This window comes from Physeter macrocephalus, chromosome 12 (genome assembly GCF_002837175.3).
Source record: "Physeter macrocephalus isolate SW-GA chromosome 12, ASM283717v5, whole genome shotgun sequence".
Classification (NCBI taxonomy): domain Eukaryota; kingdom Metazoa; phylum Chordata; class Mammalia; order Artiodactyla; family Physeteridae; genus Physeter; species Physeter macrocephalus.
This window is the reverse complement of record NC_041225.1, coordinates 56,142,884-56,163,262: the sequence shown is the minus strand read 5'-3', so window position 1 is coordinate 56,163,262 and position 20,379 is coordinate 56,142,884. Positions and strand designations below refer to the sequence as shown.

The window sequence follows — 20,379 nt, the reverse complement described above, 5'->3', positions numbered from 1 at the left end:
CCGGTGTGAGATGATATCTCATTGTAGTTTTGATTTGCATTTCTCTAATGATTAATGATGTTGAATATTCTTTCATGTGTTTGTTGGCAATCTGTATATCTTCTTTGGAGAAATGTCTATTTAGGTCTTCTGCCCATATTTGGATTGGGTTGGTTGTTCTTTTGTTATTGTGCTGGCAGGTGGATTCTTAACCACTGCACCACCAGGGAAGTCCCACTACAGTGTTCTTAATTGCGTTGCTACTTTACATTTTTACACTTACATGTTTGTTATTGAACTCATCAACATTTAATAATCCATAGTAGCAAATTCTTGAAAATACAATTAATTTATAAACTCATTTTAGTCTTTGGTAATTTTTTCAAATGTTCTTCATATTTACATTTTTTATAGTTAATATACTTTTCAATATTGAACAATGACAAATATAAAAAGTATCCTATTTCATTTTTTAAATTAAAAACTATAATGCTGGGCTTCCCTGGTGGCCCAGTGGTTGAGAGTCCGCCTGCCGATGCAGGGGGTACGGGTTCGTGCCCCGGTCCGGGAGGATCCCACATGCCGCAGAGCGGCTGGGCCCGTGGGCCATGGCCGCTGGGCCTGCGCTTCCGGAGCCTGTGCTCTGCAACGGGAGAGGCCACGACAGTGAGAGGCCCGCGTACAGCCAAAAAAAAACAAAAAACAAAAAAACAAACCCATAACGCTTTATAAAAGTTATTTTAACTTACAGAACACAATCACAAAATTCAAAGCTCAAAAGATTATACAGTGAAAATCTTCCATCTCACTCCTCTGCTCCACTGTTCTTGCATTCTACACAGGGGCAACCAGTTTACAGGTTTCCTGTGTAGAGATTTTTTCCATGATAAGCTAGTGTATGTGTATATATTTGTGTGGTGTGTGTGTGTTTGGTACACCTATTTTTAGTACCTTTGTTTTTTTCCCCCCATTTCAGTATATTTTGGAGAGCATAGCAGTTAAGATTATCACCTTTATTCTTTTCTATGGCTACATACTGTTATTTAGTTGTACTGTAAGTTAACTAGTCTCTCTCTTTTTTTTAAAAATTAGGTCATGTCTTTTATTAACCATTGTACAATTACTTGTCTTCTGGTTTGTTGAAACAATAGGTAAGACAGCATTTGCCACAATACTGTGTGTCAAAGTGGTTCACCATAAAAACTCCAGCACCACGTTCATCTGAAGGGCACTCCCGATGAAGGTGACTGATTTTGCCATTCTCCTCCACCTTATAGTATTTTAGGACAGCCAGCTTAACCTTCTTTCTCTTATGCTTGTTCTTCTTGAGAGTGGTGTAAGACTTCTTCCTTTTCTTAGCACCACCACGAAGTCTTAACATTAAGATGAAGAGTGGACTCCTTTTGAATGTTGTAGTCAAAGTACGTCCATCTTCCAGTTGCTTGCCAGCGAAGATTAGTCTTTGCTTGTCAGGAGGAATTCTTTCCTTTTCCTGGGTCTTGGCCTTTACATTTTTTGTTGTATCTGAGGGTTCAACTTCAAGAGTGATGGTCATCCCCGGAAGGTTTTCATGAAAATCTGCACCTTGGCGGCACTTCTGCCGCAGATGGCAGATCCAAAAGCTAACTAGTCCCTTATTGAGAAACATTGAGGTCACTTTCTGTCTTTTTGTATTATAAACACTTGTAGCAAAAACTTGTATGTATGTCCTATCACATATGAGTGAAATGTTTCTTCATGTCTCTTGCCCATTTTCTAATGAGATTGTTTGCTCTTTTACTGTTGAGTTTTGAGAGGTCTTTATATATTTTGGATACTAATCCTTTGTTGGGTCTGTGGCTTGGAAATGTTTTGTCCCACTACTTATCTTGTCTTTTTATCCACTTTCCAGGGGCTTTCTCAGAGCAAAAGTTTTAAATTTTGGTGAAGTCCAATTTATCAGTATTTTACTTTTGGAAAAATATTTATTTATTTATTTATTTTGACTGCGCTGGGTCTTAGTTGTGGCACACGGGATCTTTGTTGCAGCATGCGGGATCATTTTAGTTGCAGCATGCGGGCTCCTTAGTTGTGGCATGTGGACTCTTAGTTGCAGCATGCACGCGAGATCTAGTTCCCCAACCAGGGGTCAGACCCGGGCCCCCTGCATTGGGAGCGTGGAGTCTTACCCACTAGACCATGAGGGAAGTCCCTATCAGTATTTTTCTTTTTTGGGTTGGTGTCAAGTCTTAAGTACTCTTTGAATATCCATGGATCCTGAAATTTTTCTCGTGTATTTTTTCCTAAAAGCTTTATAGTATTACATTTTACATTTAAGTCCATGATACATTTTGTGTTATTTTTGCATAAGGTATGAGACTTAAGTTGAAGTGCATTTTTTTGCCTATGGATGTCCATTTGCTCCAGCACCATTTTTTGGAAAGGCAGTCCCTCCTTCTTTGAATTGCTTTTGTACTTTTGTCAAAAATTGGGCATATTTTTATGGGTCTGTTTCTAGGTTCTCTCTTCTGTTCCATGTGTTTCTCTCTTTCTGTCAATGCTACACAGTTTTTATTACTATAGCTGTAAAATAGGTCTTGAAATTGGGTAGGATGATTCCTTCCATTTTATTCTTTTCCCAAATTATTGTAGTAATTCTAGTTACTTTTCCTTTTCATATAAATTTTAGAATAATCTTGTCAATATCTACAAAAAATCTTTCTTGGGATATTGGTAGGAGTTGTGTTAAACCCATGTATTAATATGAGGGAGTGGGAGAATTGACGTCCTTACTATGTTGAGTCTCCCATTCCATGAACATAGAATGTCTCTTCGTTTATATTTAGATTGGTTTCCTTCATCAATATTTTGCCATTTTTAGCATACAAGTCTTGTGCTTGTTTTGTTAGATTTGCACCTAATATTTTGGGTTTGTGGGGTTTTTTTAATTATTATTATTTTGTATGTCCATGTGTTCATTGCAAATAGAGTTGATTTTTTTACATGTTTATCTTGTATCTTATGACCTTACTGAATTCACTTATTTGTTCAAGGTTTTTATTTTTTTGCTTTTGTAGATTCTTTGCAGTTTCTACCCAATCATGTAGCTGACAAATAGGGATGGTTTTATTTTTTCCTTTCAAATTTGTGTGTTTTTTATATCCTTTTCTTGTTTTATTGCACTGGCAAGAACTTTCAGCACTATGTTCAATGAGTATGTTGAGAGTGGACATTATGTCTTCTTCCCCAGTTTTAAGGGGAAAGTATTCAGTCTTTCACTCTTAAGTGTATGTTAAATATACGTTTTTGTAGATGCTCTTTATCAAGTTGAAGAAGTTCCCTCCTATTCCTCTTTCTCTGAGAGGTTTTTTTTCCCGCATGAATGGATACTGAGTTTTGTCAAATACTCTTTTTTTATTTACCTCAATTGAGATGATTTATGTAGTTTCTTTCTTTAGTTTTTTAATGTGGTGCATTACATTGGTTGGTTTTAGAATATTGGTCTAGACCTGCATCCCTGGAATAAACTCTGCTTGGTCATCGTGTATGATTCTTTTTGTATATTGCCAAATTTGATTTGCTAATATTTTGTTAAGTATCTGTAATTATGAAGGATGTTGGTCTGTAGTTTTCCTTTTTTGTTCTGTGTTTATCTATTTTTGGTATTTTTTTTAAATCGGTAATACTAGCTTAATAAAATGAATTTGAAAGTATTCCCTTCCATTCTATTTTCTAGAAGAGATTGTGAAAAATTGGTGTTAATTCTTTAAAAGTTTGCTATAGTTTTCAGTGAGACCATCTGGATCTGGAGAGGTTTTTGGATGTTTTGAAATTACCAATTCAATTTATTTATTTAATAGGTATAGGACTATCCATGTTATTTACTTCATATTGGGTAAGTTGTGGTAGTTTTTTGTTTTGTTTCGTTTTGTGAGAAATTGGTTCATTTCTTCTAAATCATCAATATATGTTTGTGACGAGTTGTTAGGATTAGAAAGTCTCCCCTAGACACCCGAACAGTATAAGGATGAAACATTCTTCATGGTTTTATGATGAAAATTATAATCTTTTAGCTGTTATAGCTCTCTGAAGAAAATGTTCAATCAAAAGATTAAATCATACAAAGCGTTTAACATTTTCAAACAGTTGCCTAATAACAAACTTTTAAAAGAGATTATTCATAGCACTAAATTATGTTTATTAAATATTTGAGTAGTGTTTCCCTGCTGTCCTTTCATAGTTGCAGGGTGTGTAGAGATATTCATGTTTCATTCCTGATTTATTCCTTATGTTGGTAATTTGTGTCTTCACTTTTTTTCCTTTGTCAGTCTTGCTAGATGTTTGTTGATTTTTTTAAAAATTAATTTTTATTGGAGTAGAGTTGCTTTGCAATGTTGTGTTAGCTTCTGCTGTATAGCAAACTGAATCAGTTATATGTATACATATATCCACTCTTTTTTAGATTTCCTTCCCATTTTGGTTACCACAGATCATTGAGTGGAGTTCCCTGTGCTATACAGTAGGTGCTCATTAGTTATCTATGTTATACATAGTAGTGTATATATGTCATCCCAATCTCCCAGTTCGTCCCACCTCCCCTTTTCCCCCATGGTAACTGTAAGTTTGTTCTCTACATCTGTGACTCTATTTCTGCTTTGTAAATAAGTTCATCTGTACCATTTTTTCTAGATTCCACATATAAGCAAATTTATACAATATTTGTTTTTCTCTTTCTGACTTACTTCACTTTGTATGACAATTTCTAGGTCCATCCACGTCTCTGCAAATGGCACTATTTTGTTCCTTTTTATGGCTGAGTAATATTCCAGCACCTCCAAACCAGCTTTACAACAAATGCTAACAAAACTTCTCTAGGAGGGAATCACAAGAGAAAAAAAAGACCCACACACAAAAAAATCCGGAACAATTAAGAAAATGGTAATAGGAACATACATATCGATAATTACCTTGAATGTAAATGGATTAAATGCTCCAACCAAAAGACACAGGCTGGCTGAATGGATACAAAACAAGACCGGTATATACACTGTCTACAAGAGACCCACTTCAGACCTAGGGACACATACAGACTGAAAGTGAGGGGATGGAAAAAGGTATTTCATGCAAATGGAAATCAAAAGAAAGCTGGAGTAACAATACTCATATCAGATAAAATAGACTTTAAAATAAAGACTGTTACAAGAGACAAGGAAGGACACTATATAATGATCAAGGGATCAATCCAAGAAGAAGATATATAACAATTGTAAATACTTACGCACCCAACATAGGAGCACCTCAATACATAAGGCGAATGTTAACCTAAAAGGGGAAATCGACAGTAACACAATGATAGTGGAGGTTTTTAACACCCCACTTACACCAATGGACAGATCATCCAGACAGAAAATAAATAAGGAAACACAAGCTTTAAATGACACAGTAGACCAGATAGACTTAGTGGATACTTACAGAACATTCCACCGGAAAGTGGCAGAATACACTTTCTTTTCAACTGCACACCAAACAGTCTCCAGGATAGATCACATCTTGGGTAACAAATTAAGCCTCAGTAAATTTAAGAAAATTGAAATTATATCAAGCATCTTTCTGACCACAATGCTATGAGATTAGAAATCAATTACAGGAAACAAAACTATAAAAAACACAAACACCTGGAGGTTAAACAATACACTACTAAGTAACCAAGAGGTCACTGAAGAAATCAAAAAGGAAGTCAAAACATACATAGGAACAAACTACAACAAAAACACGACAACCCAACACCTATGAGACACAGTGAAAGCAGCTCTAAGAGGGCAGTTTATAGCAATTCAGTCTCACCTCAAGAAACAAGAAAAATCTCAAACAATCTAACCTTACACCTAAAGCATACTAGAGAAAGAAGAAGAGGAGGAGGAGTAAGAAAAAAGAAAAACCCCAACGTTAGTAGAAGGAAAGAAATAAAGATTAGAGCAGAAATAAACGAAATAGAAATGAAGAAGATGGTAACAAAGATCAATAAAACTAAAAGCTGGTTCTCTGAGAAGATAAACAAAACTGATAAGCATTTAGCCAGACTCATCAAGGAAAAGAGGGAGAGGTTTCAAATCAATAAAATTAGAAATGAAAAAGGTGAAATTTCAACTGACACTGTAGAAATACAAAGGATCATAAGAGACTACTATAAGCAACTATATGCCAGTGAAATGGACAACCTGGAAGAAATGGACACGTTCTTAGAAAGGTACAACCTTCCAAGACTGAACCAGGAAGAAATAGAAAATATAAACAGACCAATCACAAGTAATGAAATTGAAGCTGTAATTAAAAATCTTCCAGTAGGGGCTTCCCTCATGGCACAGTGGTTAAGAATCCACCTGTCAGTGCGGCAGGCATGGGTTCCATCTCTGGTATGGGAAGATCCCACATGCTGCGGAGCAACTAAGCCTGTGTACCACAACTACTGAGCCTGCATTCTAGAGCCCAAGAGCCACAACTACCGAAGCCTGCGTTCCTAGAGCCTGTGCTGTACAACAAGAGAAGCTACCGCAATGAGAAGCCCACACACCACAACAAAGAGTAGCCCCTGCTCGCCACAACTAGAGAAAGCCCGCACACAGCAACGAAGACCCAGTGCAGCCAAAAATAAATAAGTAAATTAAAACAAAAAATCTTCCAACAAACAGAAGTCCAGGACCAGGTGGCTTCACAGGCAGATATTATTAAACATTTAGAGAAGAGCTAACACCTATCTTTCTCAAGCTCTTCCAAAAAATTGCAGAGGGGGGAACACTCCCAAACTCATTCTACAAACCACCATCACCCTGATACCAAAACCAGACAAAGATATAACAAAGAAAGAAAATTATAGGCGAGTATCACTGATGAACATAGACATAAAAATCCTCAACAATATACTAGGAAAGAGAATCCAACAACATGTTAAAAGGATCATACACCATGATCAAATGGGATTTATCCCGGGGATGCAAGGATTCTTCAATATATGCAAATCAGTGTGATACACCATATTAAGAAATTAAAGAATAAAACCATATGATCATCTCAATAGATGCAGAAAAAGCTTTTGACAAAATTCAACACCCGTTTATGATAAAAACTCCAGAAAGTGTGCATAGAGGGAACCTACCTCAACATAATAAAGGCCATATATGACAAACCCACAGCCAACATCGTTCTGAATGGTGAAAAACTGAAACCATTTCCACTAAGATCAGGAACAAGACAAGGTTGCCCACTCTTGCCACTCTTATTCAACATAGTTTTGGAAGTCCTAGCCATGGCAATCAGAGAAAGAAAGGAAAGGAAATAAAAGGAATCCAAATTGGAAAGAAGTAAAACTCTCACTGTTTGCAGATGACATGATACTATGCATAGGAACTCCTAAAGATGCCACCAGAAAACTACTAGAGCTAATCAGTGAATTTGGTGAAGTTGCAGGATACAAAATTAGTGCAGAGAAATCTCTTGTATTCCTATACACTAATGATGAGGGACTTCCCTGGTGGTCCAGTGGCTAAGACTCCACGCTCTCAAAGCAGGAGGCGCTGGTTCAATCCCTGGTCAGGGAACTAGATCCCACATGCTGCAACTAAGAGTTTGCATGCTGCCACTAAAGATCCCGCATGCCACAACTAGGACGTGGTGCAGCCAAATCAATCAATCAATATTTTAAAATTAAATAAATAAAAGATAAAATTTGCCTATACACTAACAACGAAAGTTCGGAAAGAGAAATTAAGGAAACAATCCCATTTACTATTTCAACAAAAAGGATAAAATACCTAGGAATAAACCTAGCTAAGGAGACAGAAGACCTGTATGCAGAAAACTATAAGACACTGATGAAAGAAATCAAAGATGACACAAACAGATGGAGAGATACACCATGTTCTTGGATTGGAAGAATCAATATTGTGAAAATGACTGTACTTCCCAAAGCAATCTACAGATTCACTGCAATCCCTATCAAACTACCAATGGTATTTTTCACAGAACTTGAACAGAAAATTTTACAATTTGTATGGAAACACAAAAGACCCTGAATAGCCAAAGCAATCTTGAGAAAGAAAAATGGAGCTGGAAGAGTCAGGCTTCCCAACTTCAGACCACACTACAAGGCTACAGTAATCAAGACAGTATGGTACTGGCACAGAAATAGAATATAGATCAATGGTACAGGATAGAAAGCCCAACGATAAACCCACGCGCTTATGGTCACCTAATCTATGACAAAGGAGGCAAGAATATATAATGGAGAAAAGACAGTCTCTTCTATAAGTGGTGCTGGGAAAACTGGACAGCTACATGTAAAAGAATGAAATTAGAACACTCCCTAACACCATACACAAAAGTAAACTCAAAATGGATTAAAGACCTACCTGTTAAGACCGGACACTACAAAACCTTTAGAGGAAAACATAGGAAAAACACTCTTTGTTATAAATCACAGCAAGATCTTTCTTGAACCACCTCCTGGAGTAATTAAACTAAAAACAAAATTAACAAATGGGACCTAATTAAACTTAAAAGCTTCTGCGTAGCAAAGGAAACTGTAAACAGGATGAAACGACAACCCTCAGAATGGGAGAAAATATTTGCAAATGAAGCAACTGACAAGGGCTTAATCTCCAAAATATACAAAACAGCTCGTGCAACTCAATATCAAAACAACGAATGACCCAATCCAAAAATGGACGGAAGACCTAAATAAACATTTCGCCAAAGAAGACATACAGATGGCCAAGAGGCACATGAAAAGATGCTCAACATTACTAATTATTAGAGAAATGCAAATCAAAACTACAATGAGGTATCACCTCATACCGGTCAGAATGGCCATCATCAAAAAATCTACAAAGAGTAAGTGTTAGAGAGGGTTTGGAGAAAAGGGAACCCTCTTGCACTGTTGGTGGGAATGTAAATTGATACAGCCACTATGGAGAATGGTCTGGAGGTTCCTTAAAAAACTAAAATAGAGCTACCATATGACCTAGCAATCCCACTCCTGGGTGTATACCCTGAGAAAACCGTAGTGCAAAAAGGCACATGCATACCAGTGTTTATTGTAGCACTATTTACAATAGTTAGGACATGGAAGCAACTTAAATGTCCATCAGCGGAGGAATGGATGCAGAAGGTGTGGTACACACATACAATGGAATGTTACTCAGCCATAAAAAGGAATGAAGTTGGGTCATTTGTAGAGAGAGATGTGGATGGACCTAGAGTCTGTCATACAGAGTGAAGGTAGTCGACAAGAGAAAAACTAATATATTAACAACATATATGTGGAATCTAGAATAATGGTACAGATGAACCTATTTGCAGGGCAGGAATAGAGAGGCAGATGTAGAGAACGGACATGTGGACACCAGGGGAAGGGGAGGATGGGATGAACTGGGAGATTAGGATTGACATATATACACTACCTTGTGTAAAATAGTGGGAACCTGCTGTATACCACAGGGACTTCAGCTCCGTGCTCTGTGATGACCTAGATGGGTGGGATGGGGGAGGTGCGTGGGAGAGAGGTCCAAGAGGGTGGGGATGTATGTATACCTATAGCTGATTAACTTTGTTGTACAGCAGAAACTAACACAACATTGTAAAGCAAGTATACTGAAATGAAATGAAATGGGTTGTTTAGTTTCCAAGTGTTTCGAGATTTTCCTGTGAACGTTCTGTTATTGATTTCTAGTTTGTTTCTCTTGTGGTCAGAGAACATATTCTTTCTGATTTCAGTTCTTTTAAATTTGTTCAGATTTGTTTTGTAGTCCAAGATATATTCTATCTTATTTTGTGTTGTTTGGGCACTTGATAAGAATGTGTTTTCCTCTGTGGTTGTATGGAGTGTTTTATGAATGTTGAATAATTCTTGTTGGCTGATGGTGTTTTTGAGTTCTTTCAAATTCTATGTGATTTTCTATCTAGTTGTACTAATTGTTCAGATAGGGGTGTTGAATTGTTCAGCTGTTGAATTGTTCAGCTGAATTGTTCTTTGTTGATTTGTCTCTATATTCTCCTTTCAGTTCTGTCAGTTTTTGCTTCACATTTTAGAGATGTGGTGTTTGGTGGATACACATTTGGGAATGCTATGTCTTTTTTTTTTTTTTCCATAAAGTAAAGCCTTACTTCTTTTTTTTGTTTGTTTTTACTTTATTTATTTATTTATTTTTGGATGTGTTGGGTCTTGGTTGCTGCACACAGGCTTTCTCTAGTTGAGGTGAGTGGGGGCTACTCTTCGTTGCGGTGCGTGGGTGTCTCATTGCAGTGGCTTCTCTTGTTGCGGAGCATGGGCTCTAGGCGCGTGGGCTTCAGTAGTTATGACTCATGGGCTCAGTAGCTGTTATTGGCGAGCTCAGTAGTTGAGGGTCATGGGCTCTAGAGCGCAGGCTCAATAGCCATGGAGCACAGGCTTAGTTGCTCTGCAGCATGTGGGATCTTCCCGGACAAGGGTTTGAATCAGTGTCCCCTGTATTGGCAGGCAGATTCTTAACCACTGCACCACCAGGGAGGCCCATGGGAATGCTATGTCTTCTTGATAGGTTGACCTTTTCATCATTGTGTAATGTCCCTTTCTGTCCAATAAATTTCCTTGCTTTGAAGTCTACTTTATCTGATATTAATATTGCCACTTCTGCTTTCCTTTGATTAATGCTTGCATGATATATCTTTTTCTGTTCCTTTACTTTTAACGTATTTATATCACTATATTTGAAGTGACTATCATGTAGGTGGTACATGGTTAGGTCATGTTTTTTAATCCACACTGTCATCTCTGCTTTTAATTGCTGTGACCATTTTCATGCAGTGTAATTATTGCTGTGTTATGGCTTAGACTGTGGGTTTTTTTTCTGTTTTTTTTAATGGAAGTATAGTTGATTTACAGTGCTGTGTCAGTCTCTGCTGTACAGCATAGTGACTCAGTTACACACATATATACATTCTTTTTTATATTCTTTTCTGTTATGGTGTATCACAGGATATTGAATATAGTTCCCTGTGCTATACATTAGGACCTTGTTGTTTATCCATTCTAAATATGATAGTTTGCATCTACCAACCCCAAATTCGCAGTTCATCCCTCTTCTTCCCCACCCTTGGCAACCACAAGTCTGTTCTCTTATGTCTATGAGTCTGTTTCTATTTTGTTGATAGGTTCATTTGTGCCATATTTTAGATTCCACATATAAGTGATATCATATGGTATTTGCCTTTCTCTTTCTGACTTACTTCACTGAGTATGATAATCTCTGTGTTGCATCCGTGTTGCACATGGCATTATATCCTTTATTATGGCTGAGTAATATTCCATTGTATATATGTATCACATCTTTTTTATCCAGTCGTGTCAGTGGACATTTAGGTTGTTTCCATGTTTTTAGCCTGCCATTTTAGATACTATTTTCTGTTTGTTCAGCTTTTCATTTCTGTTTTCTTTTTCCTGCCTTACTGTGGGTTACTTGAACATTTGTTAGAATTCCATTTTGATTCCTTTATTGTGTTTTTGAGTATTTCTTTGTGTCACTTTTTGTGTGGTTGCTCTGAGTATTACATGATGTATACAGTCAACCCCTGAACAAGGCAAGGGTTAATCTGTGCATAACTTATTGTTGGCCCACAGTATCTGCTGTTGCTCCGAGTCTCCAGGTTCAATCAACCATGGACCATGAAGTACTGTAGTATTTACTATTGAAAGATATCCCCCTATAACCATGGAGAACCATGCAGATCAAATCCACATTGTTCAAGGGTAAACTGTGCATAACTCATCACAGCTTATTGGTATCATTTTATCAGTTTGATTGAAGCATAGAGAAACGTTATCTCCCTCCCTTTATGCGATTCTGTTTATAGGATGATTGCCTTAGTATAGAACCACATGAGACAGTGTTATAATTTTGCTTCAACAATCAAACATAATTAGAAAAGTGAAGAAGAGAAGGAAAGCCTATTGGATTTACCTATATATTTTCTTATCATGTTGTTCTTCCTTCCTGGTGTTCTGAAATTCCTTCCTTTCGTTGTTTGCCTTCTGTTTAGATAACTTCTTTTAGCCATTCTTTTAGGGTAGGTCTGCTGGCAAAAAATTTTCTTAATTTTGTTTCAGTTGAGAATGTTTTGATTTCCTCCTCATTCCAGAACAGTATTTTTACTGGGTATAGGATTCTGGGTTGATAGCTCTTTTCATTTAGCACCTAAAAAATATTATTTGACTTCCTTCTGACCTCCCTGGTTTTAGATGAGAAATCTTCTGTCATTTTAATTGTTTTTCTAATGTAGGTAAGGTGGTGTTTTCCTCCTGCTGCATTCAAGCCAGTCTATGTAGGAAATCTACTCTTGCATGTGTGTATGATTTCCTTCTGTGAAAAAAAATTTTTTTCCCAGCTGAAGTTGTATTACGTTGCTGTAAAATAGAAATGACTTAGAAAGTTTAGTAAAATTATTTCATAATGAAAGTACTACTTTTTAGATGGTAATGATAGTTTTACTTAATTCTTCATAGTAGCTACAGCTACATAAACTAACTCTTAAAAAGGTCTCCAGTGAAGTAAAAAAAATTACATTTATCTATTACCCACCCCACCCCTTTCTAAGCCAGGGTACTTTATATTTTCAGATTCTATTAGCAAAGGTAATTTTTCATTCCACTGACCCTATTTGAAATTTGGAATCAAATATTTCACTCTTTAATATACGTACTGTAAAATTACCAAGGCTTGAAAGTAGTGAAATCTCTTTATGACTATATTTTAAGTTATCTGTGTTATATTAGCATTTTACCTGAGGTAGTTTAAAACTCTGCCTGGTGGGAAAAGTATAAGTAACCATTTCTGGTTCTTGTTTTCAGATCTATATAATAAACCAATTCTAGTTTGCTTTTGCTTTTTTGGATTTTTGTCTTCTATTCAGTATTTAGGTTGAACAATTATGAAGTTGGTAAAAACATAACTTAATGCTCTTGATACCTTATTAACAGTTGTACGTGGAGTGAATTCTACCTTTTAGAATGATTAAAGTGTTAAAGGACTCAGTTTTTACAGAATTTATTTTGTTGTTCTACCATTAAGTAACTCTTAATTTTTTCACATAGTCCCCACTGTGGAACAAAAATATCATGCATAAATGAAAGCATTTCTTCTGTGGTTTCTTTTTTAGAGTTTGAGTATGTGATGCTTTTTAGCAGTTCATAGTACTAAGCTGTTTTAGTCTGGATACTTTGGTTACAGCAAAAGTACAAGTTTAAAAATGAAAGTATTTTAAAATACAAGTTTTTTTTTAAGTAAAAGTTTTAAATGGTTTACATTTAATAGCCGATATGTTGGTAACTATGGGCATCTTCATATTGGTTTTATAGCTTTCTTAAAAATAAAAAAAGAACTTAAAAGATTGAGACCTTCCTGTGACTCACTTTGTGGGATCTTGTTCCCTTTTAAATAGTAATAATCGTTCAGTATTCAAATTCAGATTAAAATAATACAGATGCATTTGAAATAAAAGTGAAAATCTCTTCCTCTATCCCACCAGGCTTACTCCCCAGAATCTACATAGCTTAATCTTTTATACTTTAAAATCCTTGTTCTTTCCTCTCAGTAATGAACTCTTCTCTCTTTTAAAAAATAGAAGCAAACAACAACAAAAAACAAACAAGGTCTTAAAGAAAAATTCAGTATATTAAAGATCACAAAGAAAGTTTTTCTTTTTTTCAGAGGCAATGTGTAGAATTATGCCTCACCTTTACCTGGTGGTACTTGGAGAATCCCTGGGGAAGCACTCAGTTCCGTGCTAATAATTTGAAAACTCCTGTTCCCTTTGTGCTTCTGGTAATTAAAAGCAAGAAATTAGTTGAACATTTTATGAAGGAGACATACTTCTGGTTTTTAAAAACATGTATTTAAAAGTAGTCTTATATTTCTAATGTAAATGTTGCTTTGTCAGAGGTGTCAATATTTGGAACAAACTTTGGTAATTAATTTTTAAATAAGTAAAATATAATTCAAACCAGGCTTAGTTAGGATGGGTGTCCAGAATGCTGTCAGAATTCATATAATGCTACATATAAAGTTATTTTCTATATTATCTAATCAGTTGTTTTAGGCATACTGCTGAAACTACTCCTACAATGAAAATATATGTTTTTCTTTAAATTTTCTTGATTCTTTTTATTCTTTCTTTTCTTTCTCTCTTTTTTTGGGTAAGAGCTTTACTGAGATATAATTTATATATTATACAGTCCACCATTTAAAGTATATAATTCAGTGGTTTTTAGTATATTCACAAGAGTTGTACAACCATCACTGCATTCAATTATTAATCCTTTTCATCACCTCAAAAAGAAACATTGTATCCTTCAGCTGTCACACCCCCCCCCCCCCCCCCCCCCCACTCCCCCCCCCCCCGCCCCCAGCCCCTGGCAACCATTAAGCTACTTTCTATCTCTATAAATTTGCCTAGTCTGGACATTTCATATAAATGGAATCATATAATACATGTGTTCTGTGACTGGCTTCTTTCACTTAGCAGAATGTTTTAGGTTCATCCATGTTGTAGTGTGTATCAGTATTTCATTCCTTTTTATAGCCAAATAATAGTCCATTTTATGGATATACTACATTTTATTTATCCGTCAATAGATGGACATTTGACTTATTTACATCTTTTGGCTGTTAAGAATAATGTTGCTATAAACATTTGTTTAAAAGTTTTTGTGTGGATGTAATATTTCCAGTTCTTTCAGAGTGGATTTGCTGGGGCATGTGGTAAACTTCATGTTTACCTGTTTGAGGAGCTGCTAGACTGTTTTCCTAAGTGGCTCTACCAGTTTGTACTCTCACCAGCAGTGTGTGAGGGGTCCGATTCCTCCCCAGGCTCACTAACACTTAATTATCTTTTTGATTCTAGCCATCCTCGTGGGTATGAAGTGATATGTCATTGTGGTTTTTATATGCATTTTCCTATCAAATAATAATTTTAGACATCTTTCATGTGCATATTGGTCATTTGTATATCTTCTTTGGAGAAATATCTATTCAGATTCTTTTCCCATTTGTTGATTGGGTTCTTTGTTTTTTTCTTGTTGATTTGTGAGTGTTCTTTGTATATTCTGAATACAAGTTCCTTATCAGATATATGAATTGCAAAATATTCTTCCCATTATGTGAAACAGAGCATTCTTATAACATTGTGATTAATACAGAAAAATTAATTTAAAGCTTATATAAACATTTAATTTTCAGTAAGTGAAAATGTTTAGCACTTGAGCTGTTCTAATCATGGGTTCATCATTAATGTTTCAGGAGTTTACTTCAAGCTTGTGCCTGAGGTCAGTTGTTCTCAAACATTATTAAGCATTAGAATCTCTTAGGGGGTTTGTTTTAGTACTTTGCTGGGACCCACTCCCAGAATTTCCTAGATTCAAGAAGGTCTTGTGTAGGGTCCAGGTTTTACATTTCTAACAAGTGATGCTGATGCTCTTGGTTCCTGAACCTCTGCTTTAATGATCTCTATGAGCCATCATAAAATATTAGAGAAATGCTGATAAGTAGCAATTTCTACTTGTCTACTAGATAAAATTTAGATTTACCCTCTGTATTTGCACATATAATTTGTATATATTTGCATATACATAGTTTCTTATACTATTTAACTATGGTTAAATATTTAACCATGGTTAGTGGCTGAATTATTTAGTTTCTTTCAAAATTCCTGCATACATAAAGTATACTTTTCTTCCTAGGGTTGTCTCCCTACAGATCCTCACAAATTTCCTTGAACTTAAGAAAATATCTAATAATCAAAGAATGTTAGAACTTAAAGGAATTTTAATCATCCAATTAGTCCCTTCTCTCCTTGCCTCAGGTAGAAATTAGTTAACTCACTTGATCCAAGATTACATAGCTAATTAATGGTGCGTATAGGTAGTTCTTAGTGAATTTATTTCCAATGCTTTTTTGTTTGAAGAAAAGTACAAATTTATATTAGCTCATATATTTTTAGTGATTTTCAAAAACAGAGCTCCTTGGTAACATTTCTTTAGATATTGATAATAAAAAGCTTAATATTTTTGAAATGACTTAAAACTTGATTCTGTGCTAAATGGTATTTTATCGCTTTACTATATACCAAAAAAAAACCATGAATTTAGCCTGACAGATAATTAGGCTTTAAAAGGTATGATTTATAGGTGTTTTTGTTTTTTCTTTTTCTCCCAGCTTTATTGAGGTATAACTGACAAAAACTGTATATATTTTAAGGTGTACAGTGTGATGTTTTGATATACATTTACATTGTAAATGATTACCACAATCAAGCTAATTAACATATCCACCAACTCACATAATTATCCTTTTTTGGGTCGTGAGAACATTTAAGATGTACTCTCTTAGCAAATTTCAAGAATACAATATAGTATTATTGACTATAGTCACTGTGCTGCTGTATGTTAAATCTCCAGAACTTATTCATCCTTCATTACTGAAATTTTGTACCCTTTGTATAAGGGGTACATTTCCCCTTTTAAGTGTCTTTTCTCTTCTGATTTTAAACAAAGGAAGCATATGAGGAAGAAGATAGATGTTAAAAAATGTGTGCTAATGAAATGTGGGACAGATTTCCATGAATAAACTCATGTAAAACAGAGTACAGTGAGCAGGTTATTTCTTGGAGACATGTTACACCTATTAGAAAATTCAGAGGAGTGATGAGAAAAGGATATGTAATAGAAGAAGTATAAAGCTGCCTGCCCTATGCCCTCTCCCCGCCGCCTCCTCCCAGCGCCCCCACCCCCCGCCCCCCGTCCCAAAAATCTCCCTGGCCAAGTCTGCTTAAGGAAAAAGACAGTCTTGCTTTCACCAGTCTAGGTTATAGGCTAGTAAATACTCACTTTAGTAATTACAGAAATACTAAAATCTTTTTTTTATTTAGCCCTTCACCGTAATAGTTAAGTTTTGGGGGGGTTGCCCCCAAATTAGTTAATCAGCATTGTTTCTTTTTTAAAAAAAGTTTATTTATTTTTGGCTGTGTTTGGTCTTCGTTGCTGTGTGCAGGCTTTCTCTAGTTGTGGTGAGCGGGGCCTACTCTTCGTTGCAGTCCGTGGGCTTCTCATTGCAGCAGCTTCTCTTGTTGTGGAGCACGGGCTCTAGGCACGCGGGCTTCAGTAGTTGTGGCACGCAGGCTCAATAGTTGTGGCTCACGGGCTCTAGAGCACAGGCTCAGTAGTTGTGGCACATGGGCTTAGTTGCTCTGCGGCATGTGAGATCTTCCCGGACCAGGGCTCGAACCCATGTCTCCTGCATTGGCAGGCAGATTCTTAACCACTGCGCCACCAGGGAAGTCCCTGCATTGTTTCTTTCATGGGAGTTTGAGTAGCCAAATAGGTAGCTTCATATAAACATCTAGTTTTTTAGACACCAACTGTAAAATGCATAGAAAACACTACTAAACAGTAAAAATAGATTGTGAAAGCACTGCTGACTGACTTATTGCCCTTGGTCAGCTCCTGCATAGACTTCTACACAGCCAGTAGCCTATTCCAGCCATGCTGTAATGTTGCTAAAATAATTTTTTTGCTTCCATTAAAACTCTTAATGACTTCTGTCTTCTTTGAACAGTGACACAGCCCTGTCCTATGTCAATCTCAGATTATGTGGAACTGGAATAATTTTTGTCTTGGAAGCAAATATTCCAATTAAGCCTTCAGGCTTGGTGCATTCTTCACCTTTTAAATTTTGTCTAGAGTAGGGAACTTACTAAAGTAGGAAATGTACTTCTGCCCCAGATTTAAGAATAGAGAGTTACTTCACTGTTTCAGATACGGACTTTTGAATGTAGCCTGCAGAACTCAGCTACTTGAGAGCCACATACTGCCTGGCTGTTAGTTCTCCTTATAATCTAGGAAACGTGCCTCATCCTAGCCCTTCCTAACTGAGCCAAGACTTTTCTGCCTGCCTAATCATAGTGTCTCTTTCTCCAGGAAGCCTTTTCAGATTAACTCTGCTCATCCACCAGTCCTCAAGTAGTTTCTCAAGAATCCTTAGACACTCTCGTGGGTCTGAGAGTTGTTTATGAGATTTAAACAATTCTGTGGTTCTCTATAGGTATAGATACTAATACTGTACATCTAGTGTCTACTGGTGGGTGAAGTTGAAAATGATCATTTTGAAACAATGACAGAACCTTTCTGAAACTTTTTTAAGTAGCACATTTGAGCAGTGGTTTAAAATAAAAATTTTTTGAAACTGTGTTTTGTGTGATTCTAGGAAGTACCTTAGGGGGGACCTTCATGGTAACTGAGGGGATGGATGTACTAGAGGTAGGAGACACCACCCTCTCTTTAACCAGGGCAGCTTTACTTTTATTTGTGTTATATATTGTGGTTCAGTGGAGGTTTCTCTTGGGAGCTCCCTTCTACCTGCTAAAAGTTTTGAAAATCACTGGACTAACAGGTTTATGATTTGGGGTTTTGGAGGGGAAACAAGGATGATGTGTGTGGCTGACTGAATTATTTGTAAATAGATTTTCTGTAGTTAGCCTGACGAGAAGTCCTCCGAAGTTATTAATGGTGATTGGGGAATGCTACTCCAGGACATCTTTGATTAATAGATCAATATTTCTCAAGTTTTTGATCTCATGACCCCTTTACACTCTTAAATAATTATTGAGGCTCTCAAGGAGCAACTTGTATATGAGTTATACCCATGAATTTATATATTTTAAAATAAAACATTTAAATTTATTTTAAAATAGTAAACTCGGGCTTCCCTGGGGGTGTAGTGGTTAAGAATCTGCCAGCCAATGCAGGGGACACGGGTTTGAGCCCTGGTCCGGGAGGATTCCACATGCCACAGAGCAACTAAGCCTGTGCGCCGCAACTACTGAGCCTGCGCTCTGGAGCCCGCAAGCCTCAACTACTGAGCCCACGTGCCACAACTGCTGAAGCCCGTGCACCTAGAGCCCATGCTCCGCAACGGGAGGGGCCACCGCAATGAGAAGCCTGCACAGCGCAACAGAGAGTAGCCCCTACTCACCATAACTAGAGAAAAGCCCGCGCACAGCAACGAAGACCCAACGCAGCCAAATAAATAGATTAATTAATTAATTTTTAAAAATAGTAAACTCATTACATATTAACAACAATAAAATTTTTATTAAAATAACTGTTTTCCAAACAAAAAAATTTAGTGTCATTGTTTTACATTTTTGCAAATCTCTTTAACATCTGGCTTAATAGAAGAAACAGAGGGACTTCCCTGGTGGTACAGTGGTTAAGACTCTGCGCTTCCACTGCAGGGGGCACAGGTTCAATCCCTGGTTGGGGAGCTAAGATCCCGCATGCTACATGGCTCAGCCAAAAATAAAAATAAATAAATAAAAATAAATTTAAAAAAAGAAGAAGAAACACAGATTCTCACATCTCCCTCTGCATCCAGTCTGTTGTGATATGCTGTTTTAGTTGAACTACATGAAGAAAATATAGCCTCATGCATATAAATAGTTGGGAAGGGAAAAGGTTTTTCAGATATTATGAATGTTTTTCTTTGACATCAGACCCTGTAAATTGTAGTTTCTTATTTGCAATGTGGAATCTGAGACCATAGCAATGGACTTTTTGTTTCCTGAACTTAGAGTAGCAATGTACTCTTGTAGAAAGGCTCTAAAGGCCTCATTGGCTGCTCATCATTGCTGCTCTATCACCCTCAAAGTCCTTAAGTGATCTGGCCTCCTACTATCTCTTAGATCTCATCTCCAAACCCTCTGCTGACTCTGCTTTAGTCTCACTGCACTCCGTGCTGTTTGTTTCTCTAAACAGTGTCCTGTGTTGGCTTTTTTGCTGCTGTTCCCTCTGACTTCTTAGCAAATAAATTAGATATTGTGTTAAATGATCTTAATTTAGTAAAAACCTACTGGCAAAACATATTTCTGGTTTTGAATGTGAAAATAGGAATCTCTGAGTTGAAATGCTTATACTTGGCTTGGCATTGGCATTGCAATCAGAAACATTTACTCACCACCTTTATGTCATACTCTGACTTGGTCCTGTGTTGGTGGAAATGAAAGTGGCAACAAGTCATTTTGATTACTAATACTTTGCTATAGAGTACATAAATGTGCCTCCCCTTTGCAAAACACTAAAGATTGTCTTTACTATTACAGTTTACTAGGACCTAACCACATAGACAATCAGTCATTTTAGGGAAATATAACAGAAATAGTAAATCACTATTCTATATGTTTAGGGCAGATTTGATTTAAATCTAGGTGATTGGGCTTCCCTGGTGGCGCAGTGGTTGCGCGTCTGCCTGCCGATGCAGGGAAACTGGGTTCGCGCCCCGGTCTGGGAGGATCCCACATGCCGCGGAGCGGCTGGGCCCGTGAGCCATGGCCGCTGGGCCTGCG

General features: G+C 36.7%; 2 protein-coding genes across 3 annotated transcripts in view; one reads left to right on the top strand and one right to left on the bottom strand.

The window, feature by feature from the left end:
* Nucleotides 1-20,379, top strand: part of SOS1 (SOS Ras/Rac guanine nucleotide exchange factor 1) — a 153,568-nt gene that overhangs the window by 22,194 nt on the left and 110,995 nt on the right. The window lies entirely within an intron of this gene.
* LOC102995139 (ubiquitin-40S ribosomal protein S27a-like) lies at nt 747-1,574 on the bottom strand. The gene has a single exon (XM_055089132.1). The coding sequence runs from the start codon at nt 1,532-1,534 to the stop codon at nt 1,100-1,102; it is 435 nt and encodes a 144-aa protein (XP_054945107.1). The 5' UTR covers nt 1,535-1,574; the 3' UTR covers nt 747-1,099.